Source organism: Ursus arctos, unplaced genomic scaffold, assembly GCF_023065955.2.
Source record: "Ursus arctos isolate Adak ecotype North America unplaced genomic scaffold, UrsArc2.0 scaffold_2, whole genome shotgun sequence".
In the NCBI taxonomy this organism is placed as follows: Eukaryota; Metazoa; Chordata; class Mammalia; order Carnivora; family Ursidae; genus Ursus; species Ursus arctos.
Window position 1 is genome coordinate 99,843,346 of NW_026622874.1, and position 25,899 is coordinate 99,869,244.

General features: G+C 53.0%; 1 protein-coding gene across 3 annotated transcripts in view; it reads right to left on the bottom strand.

Annotated features, from left to right (window-relative positions):
- Positions 1 to 13,339: 13,339 nt before the first annotated feature.
- The window catches only part of GRID2IP (Grid2 interacting protein), a 57,952-nt gene continuing 45,392 nt past the window's right edge, over positions 13,340 to 25,899 (bottom strand). For 2 of the 3 annotated variants that reach the window (XM_044390199.3, XM_044390196.3), the window contains 15 exons: positions 25,376 to 25,530; positions 24,357 to 24,506; positions 23,992 to 24,089; positions 23,715 to 23,832; positions 22,600 to 22,955; positions 21,782 to 22,198; positions 21,154 to 21,241; positions 20,261 to 20,338; positions 19,536 to 19,732; positions 19,043 to 19,198; positions 18,817 to 18,903; positions 17,817 to 17,946; positions 17,601 to 17,719; positions 16,736 to 16,900; positions 13,340 to 16,495 (listed from right to left, as the gene is read on the bottom strand). In XM_044390199.3, the coding sequence (XP_044246134.1) occupies positions 16,424 to 16,495; positions 16,736 to 16,900; positions 17,601 to 17,719; positions 17,817 to 17,946; positions 18,817 to 18,903; positions 19,043 to 19,198; positions 19,536 to 19,732; positions 20,261 to 20,338; positions 21,154 to 21,241; positions 21,782 to 22,198; positions 22,600 to 22,955; positions 23,715 to 23,832; positions 23,992 to 24,089; positions 24,357 to 24,506; positions 25,376 to 25,530 (2,386 nt within the window). In that variant the 3' untranslated portion in view covers positions 13,340 to 16,423. The remainder of the gene's footprint in view (positions 16,496 to 16,735; positions 16,901 to 17,600; positions 17,720 to 17,816; positions 17,947 to 18,816; positions 18,904 to 19,042; positions 19,199 to 19,535; positions 19,733 to 20,260; positions 20,339 to 21,153; positions 21,242 to 21,781; positions 22,199 to 22,599; positions 22,956 to 23,714; positions 23,833 to 23,991; positions 24,090 to 24,356; positions 24,507 to 25,375; positions 25,531 to 25,899) is intronic. The other variant, XM_044390197.3, reaches the window with a different exon arrangement.

The window sequence follows — 25,899 nt, forward strand, 5'->3', positions numbered from 1 at the left end:
AACCCCACCCCTAGCCAACTTCCCCCTGCTGGTTTCCGTCTTCCCCTCGGGTGCCAGCTATTTTCTCTAATTTTGGGGGTTTTTTTGTTTTTGGGTTTTTTTTTAAGATTTTATTTATTTATTTGACAGAGAGAGAGACAGCCAGTGAGAGAGGGAACACAAGCAGGGGGAGTGGGAGAGGAAGAAGCAGGCTCACAGTGGAGGAGCCTGATGTGGGGCTCGATCCCATAACCCGGGATCACGCCCTGAGCCGAAGGCAGACGCTCAACCGCGTCCCAGGCGCTCCTATTTTCTCTAATTTTTGAAATGACACTTCCTTGTGAGGGGTTCCCGCCCTCACTGATCTTAAAAGCTATGCAGGGTTACTGGATGAAAAAGTCTAAGAGGAAAGTAAACAATCCGCCACGGGTTCGCTCAAGATAAGGTCGTTACTGGGGGTGCCCGGGCGGATGCGGCTTCTGCTGGGGGGGGTTGAAGCTTTTGCCATTCTGGGGACTCTCTTTGAGAAAGAGACAGCAAAATTAGGTGCAAAAGTGAACATTTCTGTAGGATGAGAAAATAAATTACAAGCGGAACAAGGCTGACGAACTGGATTCGCTGCATGATTTGCGGAACCCTGTGCAAACTGAAAACGTGGGGTCCCGGGTTCAAAAGCAGGAACAAAAAGTGCTGGTTACAAGTGCCAAAATACAGAGTTTTCCCTTTTCTTTTGCAGTCTGTCTCGGGCTATTTTCTGTTGCTAGTTTATGCTCTGAATAAGAAAAAGTCTTAAATTATGATCTAGAGTTTCACAGATTTTCTTTACATTGGGCCATGTCAGTTTTGAGTGCAAACACCAGAAAACACTTAAGTCCAATGCTTAATCACTGAAAGACCCCAATTCCTATTTCAGGGCTTGTCCTAGAGCCGCCCAGGAGAGATGGACACAGGCTCGACACAGGCTTGACCCAGAAGATGGGAAGGATGAAGAGGGGGTTCCCCCAGGCACAGAGCAGGCCAGGGAGCACACCTTTGGGCATGGAGTTACTGGGCGAGCTAGTGCCATTACCCATGTGAGCCAGGGTCTGCTCTAGATTCCACTGGAGTGTGCACGTGGGCCTGATGGCTGCAGGCTGGTTCCCTCTTCAGTCAGCTGATATTCCCGGAGCAGGGAGGTCAAGTCAGGCAGCAACCCTTTCCATGCTCAACCCATTGGTGGAGGGCAACCCTCAAGGGTATTGGAACCTCAATATCAGGAGACATGAAGTGCCTGGATCAGGGGAGGGTGAAAGCCTTGCCCGTGCCGAGTTGGCCCCTAAGTGGTGGGATGGCCACAGGGGTGGAGAGTTCAACCAGACCCACTCCAACCCAGCCAGACCTACCCCATACCTGCACCCAGGCCCCTACCAAAATGGAGGATGGCAGCAGTCACTGTCAAGAGAGAGGAGGAGGTGCCAGGGCACAGGGGAGCAGGCAGCCTAGAACCCATCCTGAGGAGGTAAGGAGGCAGCAAGAGAGGAACCATGCAGGAGCCAAAGCTCCAAGTCCCCGCTGTATGTCCCACTGTCTCATTGGACCTCACCTGCAAAATACAAATTCAAAAATAAAATTATTAAGAATCTGAAGACGGTTAAGCCTTAATTGTAGGTCCCTTCTGTCCCTGTGAAACTTCATTGGTCGCTCACTCATGAACTTAGCCCTGCTGACAGATGCTGCAAACAGCACAAAATCCTGACAATATCACAATATTTTAATGAATGACCTTGTACAATTCTGTAATACCCTTTTACCTCCTTTTTTTAGTGTGTACTCTTTGGACACCTCTTCCTATGACAATGATTTTTATGTGTGTCTGTGTGTTGGGATTAAAACTTCAATAGTGCAGAACATTGTAATTTTTTTCTATTTTTGTATTAAGATATAATTCACATATAACATTATATCGGTTTCAGGTATATAACATAATAATATTCGATATTTGTGTATATTATGAAATGATCATTACAATAAGTCTAGTTAACATCCGTCACCATACAGAGTTACAATTTTTTTCTCGTGATAAGAACTTTGAAGATCTACTCACTTAGCAACTTCGAAAAATACAATACGGTATTGTTAACGATAATCACTGAGCTTTAAATATCATTCCCAGGACTTATTTATTTTATAATTGGAAATTTGTCCCTTTTGACCCCCTTCACCTACTTCTCCCACTCCAGTCCACACAATGATTTTGAAATATTTTCTATAGAGAGAATAGAAAATGATCTTTTCTCCAGCATGATTGATTGAAAAATACTTCAGTCAATCAAAAATAGTTCAAATGATACTTTGGAAATGTTTCTTTCATCTTCCCAAATTGTCATGGGTAATATCATGGAAATTTTTAGGACTGTTGTCACATTTGGGAAAACCTCAAGTTATTTCAGGTAAAAGCTGCAAGATTTGGGGGCACTTCCACTTTTCCTGTTCAGGGACTTACGTGATACTTTTTGAATTAGTGATGCTAATTAACCAGCTTTGTTGGCACTTCTTATTGTATTTCATGGTTTTGAAATATGTCCACAGATGACTTGATGCTTCACTTCAGAAGGGAGCTTACGAGAGACTATGGACTCTGGGAAACAAACTGAGGGCTTCAGAGGGGAGGGAGGGTGGGGGATGGGCTAGCCCAGTGATGGGTATTAAGGAGGGCACATATTGCATTGAGCACTGGGTGTTATATGCCAACTATGAATCATGGAACACTACATCAAAAACTAATGATGTACTTTATGGTGACTAACATATAATAAAAAGTTTAAAAAAAAAAGAGGGGAGCTTAATCCCTCTCCCCTTGAATGTGGGCTTGATTTAGTGACTTGCTTCTAATAAATAGAATATGGCAGGGGGCCTGGGTGGCCCAGGCGGTTAAGCATCCAACTCTTGGTTTTGGCTCAGGTCATCACCTCAGGGTCCTGGGGTCGAGCCCCAGGCTCCGTGCTCAGCAGATCTGCTTGAGATTCCTTCTCTCCCCCTGCCCCACCTTGCTCATGTGTGTACGTGCTCTCTCTCTCTCTCTCTCTCAAATGAATAAATAGATCTTAAAAAAAAAAAGAATATGGCAGAGGTGATATGACGTCCCTTCCAAGACGAGGTCCTAAAAGGTGTTCTTTTGTCCTCCTTGTTCTCACAGATCATTCACTCTGAGAGAAGCCAGTTGCGGGTCGTGAGGACATTCAAGCTGCTGTATGGGGAGAATCACGTGGTAAGAAACCAAGTCTTCCTCTGAACAGCCAGCAAGGACATGGGGCCTTCTGCCAACAGCCTTGTGATTGAACCATCTTGGAAGCAGCATTCCAGCCCTGGCCCAGCCTTCGGATGAATGCAACTTCAGCTGACATCTTCACTGCACCGGTTGGGAAAATATAATTAAAAATAACAATCTCCTGGATGCCTATTTGGCTCAGTCGGTAGAGCATGCAACTCTCGATCTCAGGGTTGTGAGTTCGAGCCCCACACTGGGTGTGGAGATAACTTAAAAAATAAAATCTTAAGATAAATAAATTAAATACATTAATGAAATCTCCTGTCAACCCAGTAAAAACTCTGCTCAAAATGTAGGAAAGAATGAAACAGTTTTATTATTGGATAAGTATCAAACCAAACTGTGGTGTCCATCACAGGCGGTCTGCTAAAGAAATTTCAAAGATGGAGAGAAACCTCACGCTTTGGTATAGCCAAGCAGATACAATCCGTTACACACATGTGAGTTGTCTTTATCCAGAAGCAAAATGAAAACGTCTCATCTTTTTTTTTTTTTAAGTGGGCTCCACACTGGGCTTGAACTCACAACCCTGAGATCAAGACCTGAGCTGAGATGGAGAGCCAGTTGCTTAACTGGCTGAGCCACCCAGACACCCCTTCTCATATCTTTTCAACAAGCAGAAAGTTATAACTTGGAACCGGGCACATAAGCTAAACTCCTACAGAGACAGGGAGACAAGATGCCATCCTCCTTGGTGTTCGCATTTCAAAGAGGTGGCTCCACAGCCCCCAAGAAAAACTGTCCCAGGATGCACAACTGGCAAGAGATTTATTTAGCTTTTAAAAAGATTTACATACATCTGAAAGAGACAGAAAAGATTGGAGATGACAGGTTTTCTAAAGGAAATGCTGAAAGAAAAGGTATGTGTGTGTGGGGGGGGTATCTTTCCCTTCTGGTACAGGGATTTAATCTTTTTTAGATTTTTATTTACCCAACCTTATGATATTTCCTGAGCCAGAGGCAGCCAGCTAAGTCAATCCCAAATACCTGGCCTTCCAAAACTGTGATATAATGAATATTTGCTGTTTTAAGATACTAAGGTTTGGGGTGATTTGTTACCCGGCCGCAGATAACCAATACAAGAGTGATGCCTAAAGCATACTACTTCGTCCAAAGACACAAGGTGTTTGAGTTCCACCAGGGTTCATGCCTCACACAGAGGTACGGAGGAATTGTGAACATTCTATTTCCCTGAACTTCCATAAAGACAAAAATGGGTCATGTGTCCATAACTGTATAAGCTGGATAATTGCATCTATTCACGCAGGAGGGAATTTCCATTTTGACACAGCGTTGTGGAGAACTCATTCCTCCACTTACCCTTTTACACTTTTATTGGCTGGAAGGATTTTTTGCAGATGAGCTTCTGGCCCTCTACCCTCGTAACTTGTTTCTCCTTCACAGAGATGCCCCCACCCCACCACCCTGCACCCCAGATCCCCTTTCAAGAAAGGGCTTGCTGCCCAGCTGTAGGAAGTGTGGTCAAGATCCAGCTGTCAGCATCTTCAGGGCTGGCCTCACCTGCAGAGAGCCACCTTACCCAAGGTCACCCCTTCCGTGGGGCAGCCCGTATTGGCTTCTGTAACTGAGTGGGCTGGATGTAAAGGCTTGGCCAGTTCACCTTGAAGAGGGACATTCCAGCAGGCCGCACTTAGTCCAGAACTCCCATCACGTGGCCGGAACTTTTTTGGGCCTGTGTAACCATTTGCCTTCTCCACGCCCACTCCTGCTTCTCCTTCTTCTTTCCACAGGTATAGATTCCCTGCCATACCTCCCACTGTCTCAGCAGTGGCTGCTTCTGGAGAACCCATCCCATGACAGTTGGAACAGGGAGGGGTCCACGAAAGCAGGTGATTAGCTGTGGTCTTGGAGCTGGCTGGCAGTGGCTACCCCGTTGGTGGGTGGAGCACAGACAGCCCCTGGCAGAACGTAGACATTCAATTATGAAAACTATACCTGGCAGTGGCTGGGAGGGTGTATCAGTGGAAGAGAATACACTGGTGGGTACAATGTATCAGTCAGGTGAACTTCATGGAGGAAACAGTAGGCACAAGGAGGACATGGGCTCGACTGGCTGCCCCTAAGTGCCACTGATACTTAACATTTATAGAAAGACAATGAAGAGGTGAGAACAAATTTAACAGTCCCTTGAAAAGCAGGCTAGAAAGTCAACAATGGCTGTATGCAAGAACCCCCCCCCCCCCGGGCCCCTGCAGTGGGAGGGGGGAGTCAGGACTCAAGCCCAAACCATCACATTCCTGGGGCTGAACTTGAAAGAAACTTAGTGAACTTGCCCAACCAAGATGAGTCTGTCCTGGGGCCTTGCTTGAAAAAACCTGGAATCCAGATACATAGATTGGAGGTATTTGGGTGGAGGCTTCTAGCTCCCTGGGCTTCCCTGAAACTTTCAAGCCTGCAGCCATGCCACACTCCCCACCCTCCCCCAAGAGCTAGCACTCCCGGGAGCTGGAAGGCCACACAAAGGCCTCTCCACACCACGCAATACGTGCTCCTCTCAGGACCAGTCCTGACATGTTTGTGTCATGGCCTTGTCCCTACACCAAGGGAGTTGGTGCCCATGTTTCTGGAAGCCATTCAGCCACGGGGACAGCTAGCAGTCACATAACTGCACGTGGAGAGGATTGCGGGTCCCCTGCATATGTCCCACTGAACCTCAAGCAAACATATACCCAATGCAACCTCCCCTTAGCCAGACCCCAAAGTGCCTGTGGCCTCTCCAGGAACACTTAGAATGTGAGGGAAGGAGAGGTAGAGGAGAAACAGCAAGTTCAAATATTTCACTTTTGCAAAATTTGCAAAAACATATAACCCTGTGAATGCAGTGTTAGAAGTGCCCCTGCCAGGGTCTTGGAAGCAGCCTGGGTAAGTGAGGGCCCCACAGCTTCACCTTCAGTCATTCCACAGTAAACAGACTGCCAGGGGACACTTCGTCCTGTTATTATTATTATTTTTAAATATGAACCACACATATAATGTCAAGTTGCATCTTGGTTGTAATAGTTTAAAACAGTTATAATCATTCTTCCTCATCATTAATTCTTTCTGAACACGACTGTTCCGTGGAACTTAAGCTTTTATTATTCCTCTTCTTTAACAGAAAGGAATGCATGCTCATTATGGGAAACTTGAAAATAGAAAAAGGTAAAAGTAACAGGGGGAAAAAATCACCGGTAAGTCCACAACTTAGAGATAATCGTAGTTAATGGAGACCTTGTCTGCTCCAGGGCAGAAGCTCAGAGAAGATGTGGTATTTGAGTGGGGTCCCCCATATGATAACACCCCAATTCCCAGGGAACGGCCAGAGTTGCAGAGTCTTGCCACTGTGGGGTGGGGTGAGGGGAATCTAAACCATGTCTTGAATTGGGTATTCTGCAAATTTGGACTTGTTTGGGAAGCCTGGGGGGAAGCAATGGGAGCCCGGCTCCAGAGAATCCTGTGAGCCCCAAGGGGGCTCCCTGTATGAGAAGAGCGAGGAGGAAGAGGCTGCTACTAGAACAGCCTGCTTCTTGTCATCCTGGCAGGAAGATCTAGGTGGAAGGCCCGGGTCAGCTATACCACTGCAGCCTGTAATTGGGGTCCTAGCCATTTTGCTTTGTGGCTCTTTGATGTAGCAAAACCTTGAGGGGGGGTGGCAAGGTGGGTTCACCTTTCTCCTTCACCACAGAGCGCTGAGTGGTTGTGAGTCTGGGGGATGTGGCTGGAGACCTCTGCAGGCTCTGTCCCCTACCCCCCAGCTTCCAGGTGGAAGGGAGGGGGGACTGACTGGCAGCTGGGGTGGAGTGATTTCGGCAGATGGAGTCCCAGGCCGGGCAGGGCCTCAGCACTGGCAAGGTACTGGGGAGCACGACCACATGTGGTAACCCTCAATTACCACACCAATGGCAGGCGTGTGCTCGTGGGTCCTCTTCTGCCTGGTTCTGGCATGTGCCTGACACTCACGGTAACCCGTGGAATGAAGCAGAAGGGAGGCTGTTCTGGCTCGGGGCCTGACCTTCAAGGGGACTGGCACTTTCCCTGTCCTCGCTCTTGGGAAATGTGTTTTTGGGAGCCCTGGGCAGCTCTTTGAGGACTCTGGCTACCCTGCTGGGGACGCCAGGCTATGGGGAGAGACCTACACAACATGGCTGAGCTGGAAGAAAGGTAAAATATTGTCAAAAACCAGAACGACAAAAGAGCAAGACTCCAGAGAAGAAAAGAAGGCCTGGATCTAGAATCAGATGGGGAGGTTTGTGCAGATGGGTCTTGGCTCAGAAGGACACAGGAGAAAAAGCCTGTATGATATGGGAGAGGCTGAGGGTTGGACACCTGCCTATAAAGTGGGTCCCACAAGAGATGGCACTCTCAGGAGGTGCACCAGGGTGGGAAGCACAGAGGGTGAAGGGTTTCTCTTAGCCTTGGGTCTGGGTGAACGGAGCAAAAACAAAGTCTCCCTGAGAATTCTTTTTTTTTTTTTTTTTAAGATCTATTTATTTGAGAGAGAGAGAGAGAGAGAGGGAGGAGGGGCAGAGGGAGAAGGAGAGAAAGAATCCTGAAGCAGACTCCCGGCTTGTAGACCAATGTAGGCTCAATCCCAGGACCCTGAGACCATGACCTGAGCTGAAAGCAAGAGTCGAACGCCCAGCTGACTGAGCCACTCAGGTGACCCTCCCTTGAGAATTCTTTTTTTTTTTTTTTTTTTTAAGATTTTATCTACTTATTTGAGAGAGAGCAAGCAAGGAAGCACCAGCAGGGGGAGGGCCAGAGGGAGAAGGAGAAGCAGGCTCCCCGCTGAGCAGGGAGCCTGGACGCAGGGCTCTTGATTTTGGCTCAGGTCGTGATCTCGTGCGTCATGGCACGGAGCCCCTAGTTGGGCTCTGAGCTCGGTGGGGGGATCTGCTTGAGATTCTCTTCCTCTGCCCTTTCCCCCACTCTTTCTTTCTCTCAAATGAATACATAAATCTTTTTTTAAAAGACATTTTCAGATACAAAAACCAGAAGAATTTACTACCCCCGACAGGCTCTCACTACAAAAAGTTCTAAAATAGGGGCGCCCGGCTGGATCAGTCGGAAGGGCATGTGACCCTTGAACTCGAGCCCCACATTGGATGTGGAGATTACTTAAATTAATGAAGAAAAGCTTTTTTTAAAAAAAAGCTCTTAAGTAAGATATGCACTTGAGAAGAGTGAAAATGATCCCAAGAAGGAAGAAAGGATGACAACTGAGAAGAATGTGAAGATAAGAATTCTTCAGTGGTGAAAACTGGGAGACCCAGAATAACACGAGAGCCCAGCAGCCAGCCTTTCATTAGGCAAACTCTCTGCATCCAGGACACAATGGGCCCGATTGTTTCCCAGGATGGAGCTTTCCATTACGCCTGAGAAAAAACTGACAAAATTAAAAATATCTCCTATACCAGCGATCCCTTATGACTCAGTAGTTCTGCTCCCGAATCAGCATTGTATTAATTAGTGTCCACTTACACACCCTCTTCCAGAGACATCAGTTAGTCCTTAGTATTAGGAAAGGCTAACCAAGGTTTTGGGATGACTTTCTCGAGCCCGTGAGAAATGGCTCTTGAGGCAGGTATAAATGTTCTCATTTATTTCTGGGAACTTTAGACAGCTTTTGGTAACTAGGTAGTATGTTTTTTACAAGTATTATGTATTTCAAGTACTTCTACCACCTGGTAAGTGAAAATCTGAGACCAGTCTTAGTATTTTGGGTCACTCATTGGCAAGCATAATTTTTCACTAATCCCCTATTTTTTTAAAGATTTATTTATTTATTTATTTATTTATTCAACAGAGAGAGACAGCCAGTGAGAGAGGGAACACAAGCAGGGGGAGTGGGAGAGGAAGAAGCAGGCTCATAGAGGAAGAGCCTGATGTAGGGCTCGATCCCAGAACGCCGGGATCACGCCCTGAGCCGAAGGCAGACACTTAACCGCTATACCACCCAGGCGCCCCTGATCCCCTATTTTTCGACCTCCTGGTTGCTTCTGATTTGGCCCACTCATTGGAAAGCATTGCAAAACAAACTGATTTGTATTGTAAGATACTGCCAACTGTATAAATATTTACATATGGCATACACCTGTATATTTCAGCGATGGGACTAGGGTCCTGTCCAACCTATTCCTTTTTTTGTTGCTTTTGTTTTTTTGTGGTTGTTGTTGTTGTTGTTTGTAAGTGAAAAAAATTCAGAGCAAGCACACAACCACTTTTCATCCTTAGCCTCCTGTCAGGGCACTACAAAGTTAAACACTGAAAGTATCCAAATACTTTGAAAAAGCTGTCCTCTGTTCATCTCTCCTTCCATTTGGGGTATAGTGTGGGTGCCTTTTTTGGTATAGAGTCAGCTTTGTGAACTTTTTTTTTTGTAGAAAATTATAGCACCTTGGCTCATATAGGCAGTAACACCTAAGAGAGTTATAATTTCTTTTGACTCTTCTGTAGAGCTTATGAGATACAGTTTCAGCCTTAAGCAAGCATCATCCACACCTTATGTGCACATTTCAGTTTGCTACATAATGCAATGGTGTAAAATTGTACTTCCTTTTCTCTTCTCATTTCTCTTTTTGCACATACGTTTGGTGTGAAAATGCAAATCTCCGAATGCAAGTGAGGTGATGTTTGAGGTTTATTTCTGCATATTATCTATGAGTCCACGATATCCTCAGAAGAATGATGAATTATTTTCCATGTGTGTGTATATACACATACATACATATAGGCCTCAACACACGCACACACACATACGTATACTTTTGAATAATATGAAATTATTTGGAGAGAACAACTTTCTGCAGATTCCTTCACCAGTGAGGATTAAATTAATGATTGCTGGGCAGCTGGGTGGCTCAGTCGGTTAAGCGTCTGCCTTCAGCTCAGCTCATGATGCTGGAGTCCTGGGATTGAGTCCTGCATCGGGTTCCCTGCTCAGCAGGGAGTCTGTTTCTCAGCCCTCCCCTGGCTCATGCACTCGCTCGCTCTCTCTCTCTCAAATAAATGAATAAATTAAAAAAAATACATTAATGATTGCTTAAAAACCCTTAACAATCCGAGGATAATTTCTCATGGGTTAGATGTAATGGCTGAGAACACTTAGAAATGGCAAAATAGATTGAGTGGCATGTAACTTGTTCTTCTCTCTTTCTCTGCAGACTGGCCTCTGCTTCTCTAGTCCACCTGGCAAGTTACATCTCTTCTGTTCCAGAGAGCAGCCATAATGAGCCTGAAATCTCTAGGTATTTTATTTCAGATCTTCTTGGGAGGGGTTCTGGTGGCTCAGCTTAGGCCAGGAGTCCATTCAAAGTACAACACACTAGCCAAGTGGGCAAAGACATACTTTGGAAAATGGCCGGCAAGGGCCCATTGGGTTTATTGGGAGGAGGGGCATTGGGTGGGGTCTGCACAGACAACCAAGGGAGCCACCCACCACACTCCATGAGTCAAGGGCAGGCTGTCTGGCTCCTGCGAAAACACTCCAGGCATCTTCTGGCTTCAGAAGTCAAGCCAGAAAGAAGGGTCACCTTCAGCCCAGTCTAAAGCTTGCTCTGATTCATTGCAGGCCCCAAGATCCACCCTCTCGAGAATGATCGATGGTACGATGTATATTTCCATCAGGGGAAAACCCATCTCCCAGAAAGGCGATCACATGGAAGCTAGCATTAGCGCACCCCCCAGTGTCCACAGTACTCAGTTCCGAGCGGCTGTGCAGTGGACATGGACAGGCCAGTCCAACCGGGTTGCCCCGACCAGCGCTGCTCCTTCTCCTCCCCTCATCCGGGCTTCAAAAAACTCATTTCAGCCAGGATCATCTTGTTACATCCAATATTTTTTTTTAACTTATGTCCTAAGCATTCTCCCACGACTTAACACCTCTTCCACATTCTAATTGCTATGTTCCATTCCAACACATGACTGTCGTGTATACTTTATTTCACAAATCCTTTGTTTTTGGACATCCTTGTTGGTTCAGATCAACTCCAGAAACAGACGGACAGCTGTGTGCCTCAACGTCTATTTGCACTCCTGACTTTCTGTGGGGTGAATTTCCTAGTGACTGATATTACCCATTTCACCAGATTGGGGGATACGATGACGCCACGGGGGTTTTTAACTGCTCAAACCACAATGCTTCTAAGATTGCTCTGGCTCAAACTGGTGGGAGTTCTGGTCTTTCACCTCAGTTTTCCCTCCTCAAAGAGCTTCTGGGGTATTCTAGGATGGGGCCGCACGCTATACATCTGTTGTGGCGGCCGCCTGAACCTTGGCCTGGCTCCCGTGCTCTGAGCTGCCATTTCTGCCCACCATTTGCATCCCTGAACCAGTTCCCTCCTGACACATTTAAGTTCTGCCGACGCAACTAAGCCCCCCCCCCAGGGGTGTCTGCACGCACCCAGTGGGGGAGGTAGGACCTCCAGGTTGATGCTCTCATCTCACACCAGGGCCTCTGTCCCTGTAGCTCTCGTGAAGCAGGGCCCAGCTCACCTCTCACTCCCAGGGGGTCTCCAGCTCCACCCCAGCAGGCTCTCCCCTTCCACACCTTATAGTCCTTCCTGCCCATGAATGTGTGACCGGGGGGGGGGGGGAGTGGGGCATCCATTTCCTTCTGTGGAAACCCCCACACTGTCCCCACATGGTCCAAGAACACACAATCACTGTTATCCAATGCTGGCAACATTGGGAATCCAGTCAAACTCTCTTTAGAGACAATACTTCCCCCTCCCTTTCAAGACACTGTCAAGGTAAAGATGTACAACTAAACAGACCCTTTACCTCTTGGCCTGTGGAACCAGCATTTGGTTTCACGGTAGCTCACGGTCTCCCCCCCAGAACACTGTGCGGGTCCCACCTTCTTGCAAACGAAGGGCCCACCAGGTGAATTTCGGAACAAGGTAATCAGCATCTTTTCATCCAGAAACTGGAACTGCCAACTAGCCTGAAACACAGTTCCCTTGATAAAATTTAAAAACAAATCAAGTCCTTTGTTCTGGGGTACCCCACTGTACCCCAGGGCAGTGTGAATGTGCCAACTGGTGTGGATGCTCTATTTTAGGGGTTCTGCACTCACAGCTGGGCTCCATGTGGCTCACAGACATGTTTTCTTTGGCTCATAATTGATACTCTTCCTTATAGTTTGCACTGGCTGCCAGCATTTCACCAGGACATTGTAAACTAAAAATCCAGATTTCTAGCTTCCCTTGAGAAAGGCTGAAGATCAGGCATCACGAGGCGTGCCTCCCCACAGGGAAGTCCCCCAGCTGGCTCCCTCTGCAGACAGGGCATCTGCTCCCTGGCGCCCCCCTGCTCTCTCTCCCCTCCAGGTCAACTACCCTTCGTCCCTGGCCTTGTGTTGTTTCCTTGCACTTGCCCACTTCTTTGTGTTTGCCTTGCTTGCGCGGCCTCTGTGGACTTTTACTTTGCAACCCTTGTCTAAGTGCTTCGGATCCACGAGGCCAAACCATCTTACAGGAGGAAGGCGGTCATTTTCCTGAGCAGCTTGGGAGCCCCGTATCTGGATGTGATTTCAGTTTGATTTAATGGGCAATGATTGAGCGCTCACTGTGTGCAAAGACTAGCAGCAGCCGGGGCAGAGGGAAATCAAGCTGACGACAGGGTTACTGGTGTGCCTCGGCACCTGGTAGCCCGAGCCTGGGTGTGTGAGAATTTGCCAAGGGAGGGCAAACAGTGCCTGGTGTTGCTTCCATAAAGGTCAGTTAAGATAAGAACAACAAGTGTGCCCCGTGGCTTCCTGTCAGGGAGATAGCAGGTTGAGGGGGATGATGGGAGAAAAAGGCAGATGGCCGAGCGCTGAGAGGTGATGGGATGGTGGGGACGCAGAGGCTGGGAGAGTGGACCACAATTCTGAAAACTTGGCTCTGAAAGCAGGGTAGTGATAAGGCCCTGAGACACATATATATATGACATATGTGTATATATATATTTGTAAAATCGTGTTGAGCAACACAAAGAAGATATTTCCACGCAGAAGATGGGCTTTCATGTAGACAGAGCTGAGTTTTTGATCCAGCAAGTCACAATCCTTCCTGAGTTTCATTTTTTATTTGTAAAAATGAGAGGACAAAAACCCACCTCAGAGGGTCACTGTGAACGTGAAATGAGCTGAAATACGTACAATGTTGGGCACACTACCTAGGAAACATGTGTGATTAGGAAAGACGGCATGTAATTCAGCTATGTTATTTGGGTAGTATCACTGAGAAATAAGTAAATTTCTGGGGTCTAAATGCTTGCATTCACAGCTTGTCACTTGGTGAGGAGTTGGCAGGGGGACATGGCGCACATATGGGCTCACATATAGGGCTTTGTACCAACTCGGGTGTAGAATCACCATGATGTAGAACCTAGAAAACCAAACCCAGAGAGGCTGATCCATAAGATGTCTGCACTCGGTGTGGTGCCTGGCACAGGGTAGGCAGTCAGCAAGTATTGGCCAATGCATTTATGAATGAAGAGTGCCCACTGAGAATGTGAAAAGAGTGAATACCTGTAACCATCTGTGGATGGGTGTTCTTAGTCAAATCCTCTTAGTGTTGCAAGTGACAGAAACCCATTCAAACCAGCCTAACCCCCAACAATTAAATTTTAAAAGTTTACAAATGGAGGCGAAATTTGTTGGCTCAGAGACTGACAAACCGGATGTCTGCTTCAGGCATGGCTGGATCCAGGGACAAAGAGATGTATGAAATGGTCTCCTCTCCTCTTCTTCCCTGCATTGGCTTTATACCCAGGCAGGTGTTCTCCACACAGTGGTCCTGGCAGCCCCACCCAGGGTTCCACCCTCTCTACATCCAACAATTCATCCAGAAGAGAGGGAGCCTCCCTTTCCAAATAGTGCCAACTTAAGTCTTAACTGGGCTCTGAGCCACCCAGCCAGAGTCACGAGACCATCCTTGTCTAATCGGCACTGCTCAGGGCCTGTGAGTAGGGAAGGGATAATTTCCCAAATGAAAAACAGGTGCTTTCCCCAGCAGAAGGGAGAATAACCAGCCTAGCCAGGTGCAGAGCACTGCCGTCCACTAGACGGAGTGGAGGCAGGGGATTAGGTAATGGGCGACTAGGTAAGAGAGAGGGGGAGGCATGCCACCAGGAGGACATGCGGAGATGGCAAACCAGAGCTGAGCTGGGTCCAGGCAGGACCGAGGCCACTGAGGATTTAAGGAGACTGGGATCTATACCGGGATGTCTGGCCAAATGGGCAGGTGGTAGACTGATTGTGAAAACGGCCCTGATTCTCCACCCATCCATGAATCCACACCCTCTGCAGGGTGACGTGGCATCACGTCTCACCAAGAGCGGAGCCTATTAGCCCGCCCCTAGAATCTGCTGGACTTGCCCTTTGACAGGTCTGAGCTTAGATCCCAAGGGGTCTTCTCTGACTTTGCTTCTGTGACTATGGTTCTCTTGGACCCCTGCCTCTACCATGGGAACCATTCTGGCTATCTGGCTGGAGGATGAGAGGCCACGTGAAGCCATCCTAGCTGTCCCAGCCAAGGCCCCAGACGTGGGAGAGAGACCTGTATGACTAGCAAAGGCGCCTAGCAAGGGTAGGGAGGGGCGGAGGTAGAGGGAGAGAGAGAATCTGAAGCAGGCTCCATACCCATCATGGAGCCCAACACGGGATTCGATCACCCGACCCTGAGATCATGACCTGAGCTGAAATCATGAGTCAGACGCTTAACCAACTGAGCCACCCAGGCGCCCCAAGTTTATAGGGTGGCTGTAAGCGGGGAACAAGGTAAGAACATGGCCTCAAAGGGCAGTCTGTGGGAGACTGAAGAACTGAACAGGTCCCATATACTGCCCAAGAACATTAGCCGTGTGATTGTAGAGAGAGAAAAAGAATCCGAGAGACAGTGTTCAAGCCTATTGCAGACTTCTCTGGAAGAAAGTTAAAGAGACAACAGGAATCTACCTGATGCGGAAAATTGCCAATGGGAGCATGGGAGGAAATTAACGCATCCTCCCCGCCCCAGCACCCCTGCTCCCTGTCTCCTCTACTCCGACCTCACCAGGGCCTTCAGACATGCATGTGGAACAGCCTCTGGGATCCCAACTATGTCCCATTTTGTCATCCAGCCTGACGCCTGCTCTGCTCCTGTGACCCATTCCAGGGAACATCACCACGATCCAGCCAGGCAGTCAGCCCCCGAGTCTGCTCACCCAGCGCCTGAACATCTTTCCGTTCTCTCTGCCCCTACCTTGACCACACCATCACCATCCCACTCTCAGGTTCCCCAAACTAGACTTAAATTTGTCTGCTGGATAAAAACCTTCAGTTCTCCACTCTGACATAGCATGTCTTCCTAATGCAGTTCTCCCCTGTATCCCTGCCCGGCATCTGTCCTGCCTGCCCTGCTTCCGGGCTGTGGCCAACTGCAGGTTCTTCCAGCGTCCGAGACCCAGGCGAGCTGCACAGGCCCCCAGGTCCCTATACCTGGGGATGTCCTTTCTCCCACTTTCTTCCAAGCAGCCCCAGGAGGCCGGGACTGGGTGGGGAACCTCAAGGCCTATTGTGCCCACTAGCACGGCATGTTCAAGGGCGTCGGTCACCTTCTCCAGGCTCCAGAGTGCGTGTTCTGCAGGGGTGTCCCTCCAGCCCACTGGGAGCAGGCTCCGAAAGGAGATTCTGATGTCCTAGCTTGGGGCAGAGCGTCCTCTGGCCAAGCTCGGAGGAGCAGACAGCAGACGCCACCCCAGGGTGGGGGCCGCTTCATAATCCACTCGCTGGTCTCAGCTCCTCCACCCGTCCCCCAGGACCCGACCAGAGTCCTGAGGGGGTGCACAGCCAGCACCTGCTCCAAGGCCCAGAGTGAGGCGGAGCAAAGCCAGGCCTCCCAGTGTGAGCACGTCTGTGGGCAGCCGAGGTTCACACCCCTGGGGAGCTGGTGCCTCCTCTCTGCCCCATGCTCCCGGTGCTCACTTGGAGCCAGAGCCAGGGTCAAGGCCCACAGAGGGGAACACGTGGACCCTGTACCTTCCCGGTGCCCAGAGCCTGACGGCTGAGGTAGCTGGAGACCCGGGGAGGCCGGGCCCCATCTCCCACACCCAGGCCGCTCTGCGCTGCTCCAGGCCACTGGGACGGGCCTCAGGCAGGACTGGCTCCGCAGGTCACCAGGCCAGGGGTGAAACCATCCCTGAACTGCGCGGGCCATCCCCAGCCTCCAGGTCACTGAGTGCTCGCTGGGGAGGAAGGGGCACATGGGGAGGGTCTGGTCAGTGGTTCCAGGAGCCTCTGACCCCTGCCCTCCCTCATCTTCTCCCCCCACACCCCAGAGAGCCAGAGAAGGGAACTGTCGGCCCTGTGGCGGCCACGTCACACTTGCTGGGGGCTCTTTCCCGATCTGGGCTTCATGGAGGCCCCCGCATTTGACCTCTGGAGGGACTTCTAAGAGGCCCCTTAGGCCTCCCATCATGGCTCACCTCAAACTTGCTCATGAACTCTGCGAAGATGCCGAAAAAGGCCTCAGAGGTGGTGGCTTTGGAGTCCTCACCGAAGAAGGCCAGCGCCCTCCCCAGCTCCTCCATGGCTTCGCGCTGCAGCCCGTCCAGGGCCCGCAGCACAGGCTGGGCCGTCTCTAGGAAGGACTGATCGGCCTCCGTTAAGGAAACCGCCAGGCACACTCGGGTTCTCTAGCTGCCGGGTTCCCGCCTGCCCTGTGCCCTGTCCTTGGCCGGGAACCAGGCCGTGTCCAGAGGCTCCAATGCCTTGGCACACTGCCCTCTCAGCTGCTCCCAAAGCCCGCCGCATCCGGGGCAGCCCCAAGGCCGTCCACTTGCCTTCTCTGTAGGGCAGCCCTCTCCCCACTCTGGGCTCTTCTCAGATGCCACGACCCCCTCCTCCTCCAACACCCGCTTACAGTAGACTCCTGGCACTCTCAGTTTTGATCTCTCCTTTTTTTTTTCCTGTGGCATTCGTCCTAATTGTGCTCAGTGGCAATGTGCCCCTCTCCTGACTGCCTTTGGACGGCCAAGGCCTGACAGGTCTCTCCCTGTATCTTGTGACCTAAGCCTGGGCTCTACTGCCCACGAGGACAGACGGGGCAAGGCCAAGGCTTTTGGACAGTCGGAAAAGCTCCTCTTCAGTTACAGAGACATGGTGTAAGTGCTTGGATTCTAAATCACCAGGATGTACCCTATGCCAGGACCCCTGGGCCCACCCACAGCAGCCTCTGCCCAGAATCTCTGCTGGGACACGGGGTCTGTGGTGGCTGCTGGTGCGATAGCCAGCTCTACCTGGCCAGCCCAGGGTCCACCCTGGTGCTGGGACAGGCTGCTCACTGGATACCGTCATGACCACAGCAAACTTGTCCTCACTGGAGGGGGACATGCTCTGGCAAGCAGCCTGTATCTCACTGATGGTGCCATGGAGGTCAGCCAGGTCACTGGTCAGGGCCCGTTGGTTCACTGTAGGGAAGGGAACAGAGCCTCATGAGCACGGACCTCCCAGCCCAGGACAGCAATGCCTCTGCTTCCACGCCCACTGCCCATCCACTCAGCCTACCTTTGGCAGCCAGGGGCACAGTGGGCAGGTCCTGAGCAAAACCCAGGAGTTCTGGAAAGTGCTGGCTCAGTGATTTGGCAAGGATGTGCAGGAAGGTGGACTTCCCATCCACAGTCTTGGTGGAGTTCAGCTGCAAGTGACGGCCAACATACATCCTCCTCAAGGAACCCATCAGATTCCTGATCCCACAGGCCTGGCTACTCAGTCCCACTTCTCCTGGCCTGCAGTGGCAATTTCTGGCCCTTGACACTCTCCAGCTCCGAAGTAGCTAGTATTCCTCACTGTGAAACTGCTGGGATGCCCGCAGGCCTCCCCAAGACGTTCGGAGGTTCCCTGGCCCAGATCTTTGAGACAACCCCCCACCCTCTGCCCAGGAACCAGTCCCATATCCACCAGCTAGAGGAGGCCACCAGATGTTCTGTCCTTGGGAGTGTGTCCTTGTCAGCAGATATAGCCCCAAATTTTCTGACCCCTGGGGGGGCACCACTCACGTATCTTCCCTCTTGCGGTTTTCTGGAACTATCTGTGGCCCATCTGTGCCTCAGACATCCTAAAACATTCATATCTACAAATGGAATTTTTCTTCTTGTCTTTTAAAACAAAGGTCCCAGAAACAGTGGGAAGCCTGGGTACTCCAGCTGTCCTTTCTCAGATCCTAGATCCTTTCAGGGGTAGGACAGCTTGACAGTGGTGGTGGTATTAAGGACACAGAACCTACGAGGTGGGATTCCCTCCTTCTTCCTGGAGTCTGCCCTCCCTGCCCCCCACACTCCCTTTTTCCAGATCCTGAGGCTTGGCTTGGAAAAGCCCCCCACCCCCAACCTTTGCTGCAGTTAGATCCTGGCCTGTGGGTAGCCAGTTTTTCTTCCTGGGGGAGGGGCCTTCCATGGTCACGGTATTCTCTCCTCTTCTCTCCTCTGCCACAACTTGGGTTGGGCCTGGCCTTCCCAGCCTCGACGGTAGGACACACTCATCGATTACTGCCACCTGGTCCCCTCACCTCTGTCAGGAAGTTGATCTTGAAGCCCGTGGTCTTGTTGGTTTTGGGCTGTCCATCGTTGAGATAGTTGCCCATGGCCAACACGAACTGTGGAAAGGAAGATGGGCAGGTCCTGCCCAGGTCCTCACCCCATCCCCCGGACCAGTATCAGGATGCGCCTGCAGACTGGAAGCCCCAGGGGGAAGACAGGCAGGTGGGATGACCAGGGAGGGGGGTGCGCCCTGACCTCCAGGATCTTGGCGAGCTTCCGGCTGTTCCTGAGCTCAAGGGAGGCCTGGCGCAAGCACTCCAGGCTGCCCCGGATCTCCTCTGTCTTCTCTTGTAGGGTGGCCTGGAAGTGCAGGCTGCGCAAGCGGGTTTTGTATTCGGGAACCGATAGCATCTGTCACGAAGGCAAGGCCAGGATTCACCCGCCCCACCAGGAGACTCACCGCCCCACCACAGCCTGGGGTGGGGGTCATCTGGCTGCCCGGCATTCCCTCAAGAAAAATAAGCACAACCCCAACATCAGCACAAAAAATAAGCACAATCCCATCTACCTTGGGCCCCAGGTGGGAACTGGCCGTGAAAGGTGTAGCACTGGGACTCAGAGGCGCGAGCGCAGTGGTGGTAGGGGAGAGGGACCCACGCAGCCCCGGTCACAACGAGAGCCCTGAGGGAGGCGGCCGAGGCCGCTGGGCAGCACCCCCTGACACCCCGCGCCGTCCCGGCCACAGCACCTGCAGGACGAACTGGTCGGGCTCGCTGAGGCGGCCGGGCGCCTCGCGGAAGGCCTGATAGCGCTGCTCCTCGTCGGCGTCGGGCGCGAAGAGCAGCAGCTGCGCCAGGTGCGCGGGCTCCAGGCGCCGGGGCTCCATGCTCATGAGCATCTGCCGCAGCTCGGCCGGGCTCAGCTTCAGGTGAGCCAGCAGGATGGCTGCGGGCGGGGCGGCGAGGGTGAGCCCGGGGGCGGGGCCAGGCGGACGGTGGGCGGGGCCCAGAAGTTCCCCGGGGCGAATGGGTGGAACCTGGGAGGGGCAAGGGACCTGGGCGGAGCAGGAAACGGCCCAGAGATGGAGAGGGCCCTTCCCTCGGCCGAATAAAGGTGAGGACGAGGTTCTCGAAGGGACAGACCTAGATAAGGGTGGGGTCTGAGGGCTGGTGCCAGAAATGAGCTAGGAGACCGCGAGAGGGAGAGTAGGGGATGGCTGGAGGCGTGGCCAGGACCCGGGAGCCGGTTACATGTGGGGCGGGGCCAGCGAGGGGGCGGGGCCCATGAGGGTGGAGCCCAGGCCGACACCTGCGCCTGGGTGGGATCTACGACCCAAGAAGTGGCCTACACCCAGCCCGTGTTCAGCCACCAAGGCCTAATGTGTCATTCACATAAGTGGACCCAAAGCTCTGTGGCCCAGACAGAGGGCCGCCTCCCGTCCCCAACAACCCCTGGGACTCCCCAACCCCTCACAGGTGTTGTAGGCCTTCTTGTGAGACAGGATCTCCACCACCTCTTTCTTCCTGAAGGGCTCAGGCCCAGGCACTGGCTCTGGAAGGGAAAATGGTTTAATGCGAGGAAGTGAGGCTGGTGGGAGGATCCAGGAGGGGTGTGGCCACACCCAACAACCCAGACACCCCCTGACATGGCCTTAACTGAATCAGCCCCAGGTGTCCCCAGTCCCCTCCTTCCTCAGTCTCCCACTCAGGGACTCTCCAGGCCGTTGTAACATACACAGCATGTGTGGTGCATACCTCTCCCCCACCCTCGCTCCACTGGGCCCTTGGGGCTGAGCTGCCGAAGGAAGGGGAACCAACCATCTCTCCACCTTGCAGATGCTTCCTGGATGGACAGAGGCCTTTCTCTTCCACCCCGGAACCACCTTCTACACACAATATCCCTGGCTGCCTGGAGCCCCACCCGACGACTATAGGGAAATACCCAGAGAAGAGTGAGGGGACAGAGAGCCTGGAAGGGACATCTAGTCGGCTAGATACAGATGTCTCCTGATCCCCTTATTCGGGCTGTGTGACTTTGAGCAAACTACCTAGCCTCTCTGTGCTTCCTCATCAGGAAGTTACGGTGATCACAGTCCCTACCTCGTAGAATTGTCACAGGATAAATTTAGAAATGGGGTGTCTGGCATTTGGTGAACATGCAATAAATACAAGCTACTATGATTAGCTCCACTTTCAGATGGGAAAACTGAAGCTCTGAGAGGTTAAATCACTGGGGGACATAGGAAGTAAGTGGCAGTCAGTGCCTCCCTCTGGGACTCGAAGCCCTGGGATGCCACAGAAGGCAGCAGGTGGGCTTCCACAGACAGCCTGGTATGAGGGTTCCCCCAGGGCCCTCAGGCCACTCACTAGCAGGTTTCTGGGTGCCAAAGTGGAGTTCCAAATCGAGGTATTTCACCATGTCGCTCAGCTTGTCATAGTCGGAATCTTCCCCCAGCTGCAAGGCAGGGGTGGGGGTGCGGGGTGTGGGGAGTTTCGGGGGGAGGAGGAACACTGGCAGCTGGACTGCCATCCCACACACACACCCCCATTCACTAAGAGCTGCCCTGGGAGCTACCGGGGAGAGCCCTCATCAGGCCCTGGGAGAAGCTGGGGACCAGAAGAGACTGCAGGAGAAGCTGGATCGTCCAAGTTATGAGGCGGTGAGCTGCCTCCTCACGAGGTCAATAACGCGCACACACCTGGAACACTCTCCAGGCAGAAGGCAGAATATTGCACTGGAGCAGGGGGATAAAGGGACTGCAAAGGGGCTGCAGCCAACCACGGGGGCTTAAAGAGGTGGCTAAGAGGTCTGGCCCTGTCTGAGGGGTCCTTTGCAGGGGGTGAGCTCACCAGAGCTGCCCTGGGCTTCCAATGCTGGGGGAATGGAAGCAGGGAAATGCCAGAGGCTAGAAACTGGACAGGGTCTTATCTTCAATGCTGCTGCCCAGGCCAGCCTCCCCTGGTGCAGGGCACGCCCAGGCCCCAGGTCACCTACCTGACCCCAGATGGTGCCTTCCGAGTTCTCCACCTGCTCCCACCGCAGGCGCTTGACGCTCATGTGGCTGGTCTCACTTCGGCGGTGACCCAGGCCCCGAGACAGCATGGGGGGTGCACAGGGCACCGGTGGGGGCAGGGGTGGCGGGGGAGGTGGAGGGACTGGGTGGCTGAGTTGGGTGAGGGGCTTGGCCAGTGTCTGAGAAGGGCCCCGGGGACCATCAGGGGTGCGGGAGCTGGGCTTGGGGTCATGGAAGGGCAGAGGTGGAGGAGGCGGGGGGCTGAGCGGGGGTGGGGGGATGTGGTCGGAGATGGAGGAGTAGGTCAGGGAGCTGCCTTCCTCACTGCTGCTGATGCACTCACTAGCGCTGCTCCGCTCATTGGTCACAAAGCTTCCCTGGTCATCGTGGAAGCTCATCTGCCCAGGGCAGAGCAAGGTGAGGGAGGGTGGGATAGCCTGGGGCAGGGGTTGGGATAGCCTGGGGACAAGGATAGGATAGTCTGGCGGGTTAGCCTGAGGCTGTGGGTAGGATGGCCTGCCAAGTAGTCTGGGGGAAGGAATGGGGTAACCTGAGACAAGGAATATGGGGGAGCCTTGAGTGAGGGGTGTTATGCTGAGTCAAAGGGTGGGATCGCTTAGCCAGGGAATGGGGTAGCCTGGGACAGATTCTAGGATGGACTGGGGCAGGAAGAGGAGTAGCCTGGGGCAGATCCCAAAGGCAACAGGGCTCTTGCAGGAGCCCAGGGATACTGTTCCCCTTACAGACCCCCATGTCACACCTGGGCCCCTGGCCTCCACATCTGCTGGCATGTGCTCACCTCCTCGTAATCATTCTCAGGGCTCAGGAAATCATCCACGACAGTGACCCGGGGGCCCAGCTGCTCACTCAGCACATCCAGGAAGCGGTCAGTATCCCGGCTTCGCACAGGGCGGGAGAAGGTGAAGAGCTTCCTGTGGCTGGGCGGGCGGGCAGGGTCCGGGCTTGGGGGGCTGTCGGAGCGGATGGGCCCGGGGTCTGGCTGTGGGGAGGGCGCCCTGCTGCTGTCCAGGCTGGCGTAGGGGTGGGACTCAGAGCTGCTGGGGGAGGCCAGGCCCCCTGAACACAGTGGGTAGTAGCAGGGGGAGGGCAGGAGCCGCTCGCTGGGCCACGAGACGCTGGACAGGGTCCTGGGCCCTGGGGTGGGGGATCAAGTGTGAGGACCCTTCTTCAGTCAGTACCTGGGTTCCAGGTGCAGGCTGGAGGGGAGGGGCCTGGGGCAGGTTGGCTCTGTGTCCCTGGGCACCTTCCTTTCCCTCTCTGGACCCAGCACAAGAAGACCCTAGATGATCCTGCCTCCCCAGGCCCTTCTCCGAGGGAAACCAAAGGTCAGAGTAGGTGAGGGGGAATACTACTTCGCCCCAGGACAGGCCAGACCCCAGCACATCTTGGAAGGGACCTCGGGTCACACCTGGGACCAACTGAATACAACTGAAAGGGCAGAGGGGCCTTCTCCGGGCCCCAGATCAAGGATCACAAGGCACTTCCCACACCCAACAGGCCCTTGGCTGACAGGAACGTTGCCCAGGGGTCCTGCCTTCTGAACTGCAGAGAAACCATCTTCCCAGTTGTGCCTTCCACAGAGCAATGCATAGACTTAATAGTTTATCCAACAGCTACATGTTAACTTGGGGCTCCTTTGGGGGAGGACCTCTGCTTTTCTAAATCTGCAGCAGGGGTAAGGATCAGAGGGGGCTCGGGATGCCTGTGACGACCCTGAGCTCGATGGACCTTTGCCATGCAGGCTGTTGAGGTTCCCCACAACTCAGTCATGTGGTCATGGAGCAAAGGGGAGGCTCCAACGATGTGCCCCAGATGGGGGCAACGCACAGACAGATAACGCAGAGGCCAGAGGCCAGTTCTGCTCTCAGGAACCAGGGCTGGCTGAGCTCCTACCTGCTGGGCCTGCCGGGCTGGGCACTGGTGGGGAGGCACGGGATCTGGATGTGGTCCCCACCTTCCCTTTGAAGCTGCTGTTCAGTCGGGACTCGAGCTCCGCATAGACGGCTGACATCTTCAGGGACAGGAGGCCAGGGTGAGTCCAGCCAACCGTCACCTCCCCCATGAGGCCAGGTCTGGGTGATGTGGGAGGCAGGGATCTGCCCCAGCCCCATGATCCCCCTATTCCCAGGAGCCACCTGAACCACCAGGAGGGCAGCCAATGGAGTCTCACCATCTTAGGATTGGGGGTCTCAGGGAGGGATGTGCCGTCGCCTGCCTGGCGCTCGCCTGGGATTAGAGGAAGAGGCATCTCGGGGCAGTCGCCAGGACCTGCCAGGGGAATCGGAGAGGGTGGAGTCCACCATGGAGAGGTCTAGTGACCCCTTCGAGCTCTAAGGCTTGGGTTCCAGCCCAGGCCCCATGCGCAGCCACGGAGAAAGAACCAGCAAGCCCTGTAGCTCCAGGCGGGCCATCACTCAGCCCTGCTCAACCTGTTCTCAGGGATCTCTCATCCCACCAACCCCATTCTGCAAGCGGGAGAACTGAGCACTGGTGGCACCCTCACACCCAGTCCCGCCTTTTGGTCCAGAGCCTCACCGCAACTGAGGCTGGCCTCCAGGCCCTGGGACCGGAGGCTGCGGCGGCACATGGATGAAGCCCTCAGGGAGCTCCGCCGCTGCAGCTCGGGCACTGGCTCGGGCTCAGGCTCGGGCTCCGGCTCCAGGTCCAGCTCAGGCTCCGGCTCTGCTGTGCAACATGAACAGGAGATGGGCCCCTTGTCCCCTCAGCCGGACAAAGGGCCTCCAAACACAGGAGGGGTGAAGACAGCCGCTGTCTGCACCAATCTGTGACCCAGGCTGTGTTTGGCATGTGGGCTGAGATGGAAGATTCCAGGTCTAGGCAGACATATGGACCATCTGTGGACCAGCCCATACTCTGAGCGTCTTGCTAAAACCCTGGAGCCTCCCCCGGCAAACTGTGGGTCCCCAGGACGAGAGCTAGTGGGCGCCCGAGAGCCAGCACGCGGGAGGTCTGTAGGCTGTGACAGCAGGTGCAGAGCGCCTAGAACATGGGCACAGTGTTTGGCACACTTCCGATCCCTGTGGCCTAAATGGTGAAGTGCGGGGTTTTATGGGCACACGGGACCCGCTGTAAGACGTGTGCAGCAGGGGGAAGCTGAGGCCGCACATGGCCGGCGGGCCCTAGTGTGCCTCTGTGTGCATCAAGGCCCACCAGCCAGGCGCGGCCTGGCTGTGTCCTTGCTCTCCAGCGCTATAAATGGCCACCACATGAATTTCTTGATCTGCGACATGCTTCTTGGCGTGCAATGCACAGCCACTGAGGCCACTCCCATTTTGTGGGTGCGAAGGCTGGGATTCCGGGCAGATAGGTGGGGTGTCTAAAATCTAAGGTAATGTGGCAGACGCTACTTAAGCATCAAGCTGGGAAGGCACGTCTGTGGGGCCAAGTGTGCGACCAGGCTGGGTGCACCCAGCATGTGTCCACAGGCCGGGGGGGGCGCATCTGTCTGTGGGAGACGCCCAGGTCGGCTGTCATCTGAGAACAGGTGCCTGGCTCTTCACTGGGTGGGCTGGGCAGGGGGAGGGGCTGCTCACCTGTCATGGCCGTGTAGCCCAGGAAACATGCAATTTTCTCCTGGCAGAGCTCCTGCTCCTCGTAAGTCAGCAGCTGGTAGATGAACTGCCAAAGAACTTGCTTGACAGGCGTGTCCAGCACAGGGTAGACGTCCACGATGAGGGTGTCGATGTTCCTGGGGGAGGGCGCAGGAGCAAGGGCTTCATGACTCAGGGCTCGCCATGGGGGGAGGGGGAGAAGGACAAGGGGGCACTTCCAGGCCATAGAACCCACCCCTGCCAAGACAGAGAAGTGGGGAAGGTGGGAAGGCAGGCTCTGGCGATGCCCCCCCCCCCATTCAAATCCTGGCTCTGCCACTTACCAGCCAAGTGACCTTTCTCAAATTACTTAATTCCCCTGTACCTCAGTTTCCTCTTCTGTAAAATGTGGATAAAAATAGCATCTACCTCACTGTACAATGAAAACACAGAGTGTATTGGGTAAACCAACTCACTACAGCAGGGATTGGCAAATGATGGCCCACAGCCCAAAATCTGGCCCACCT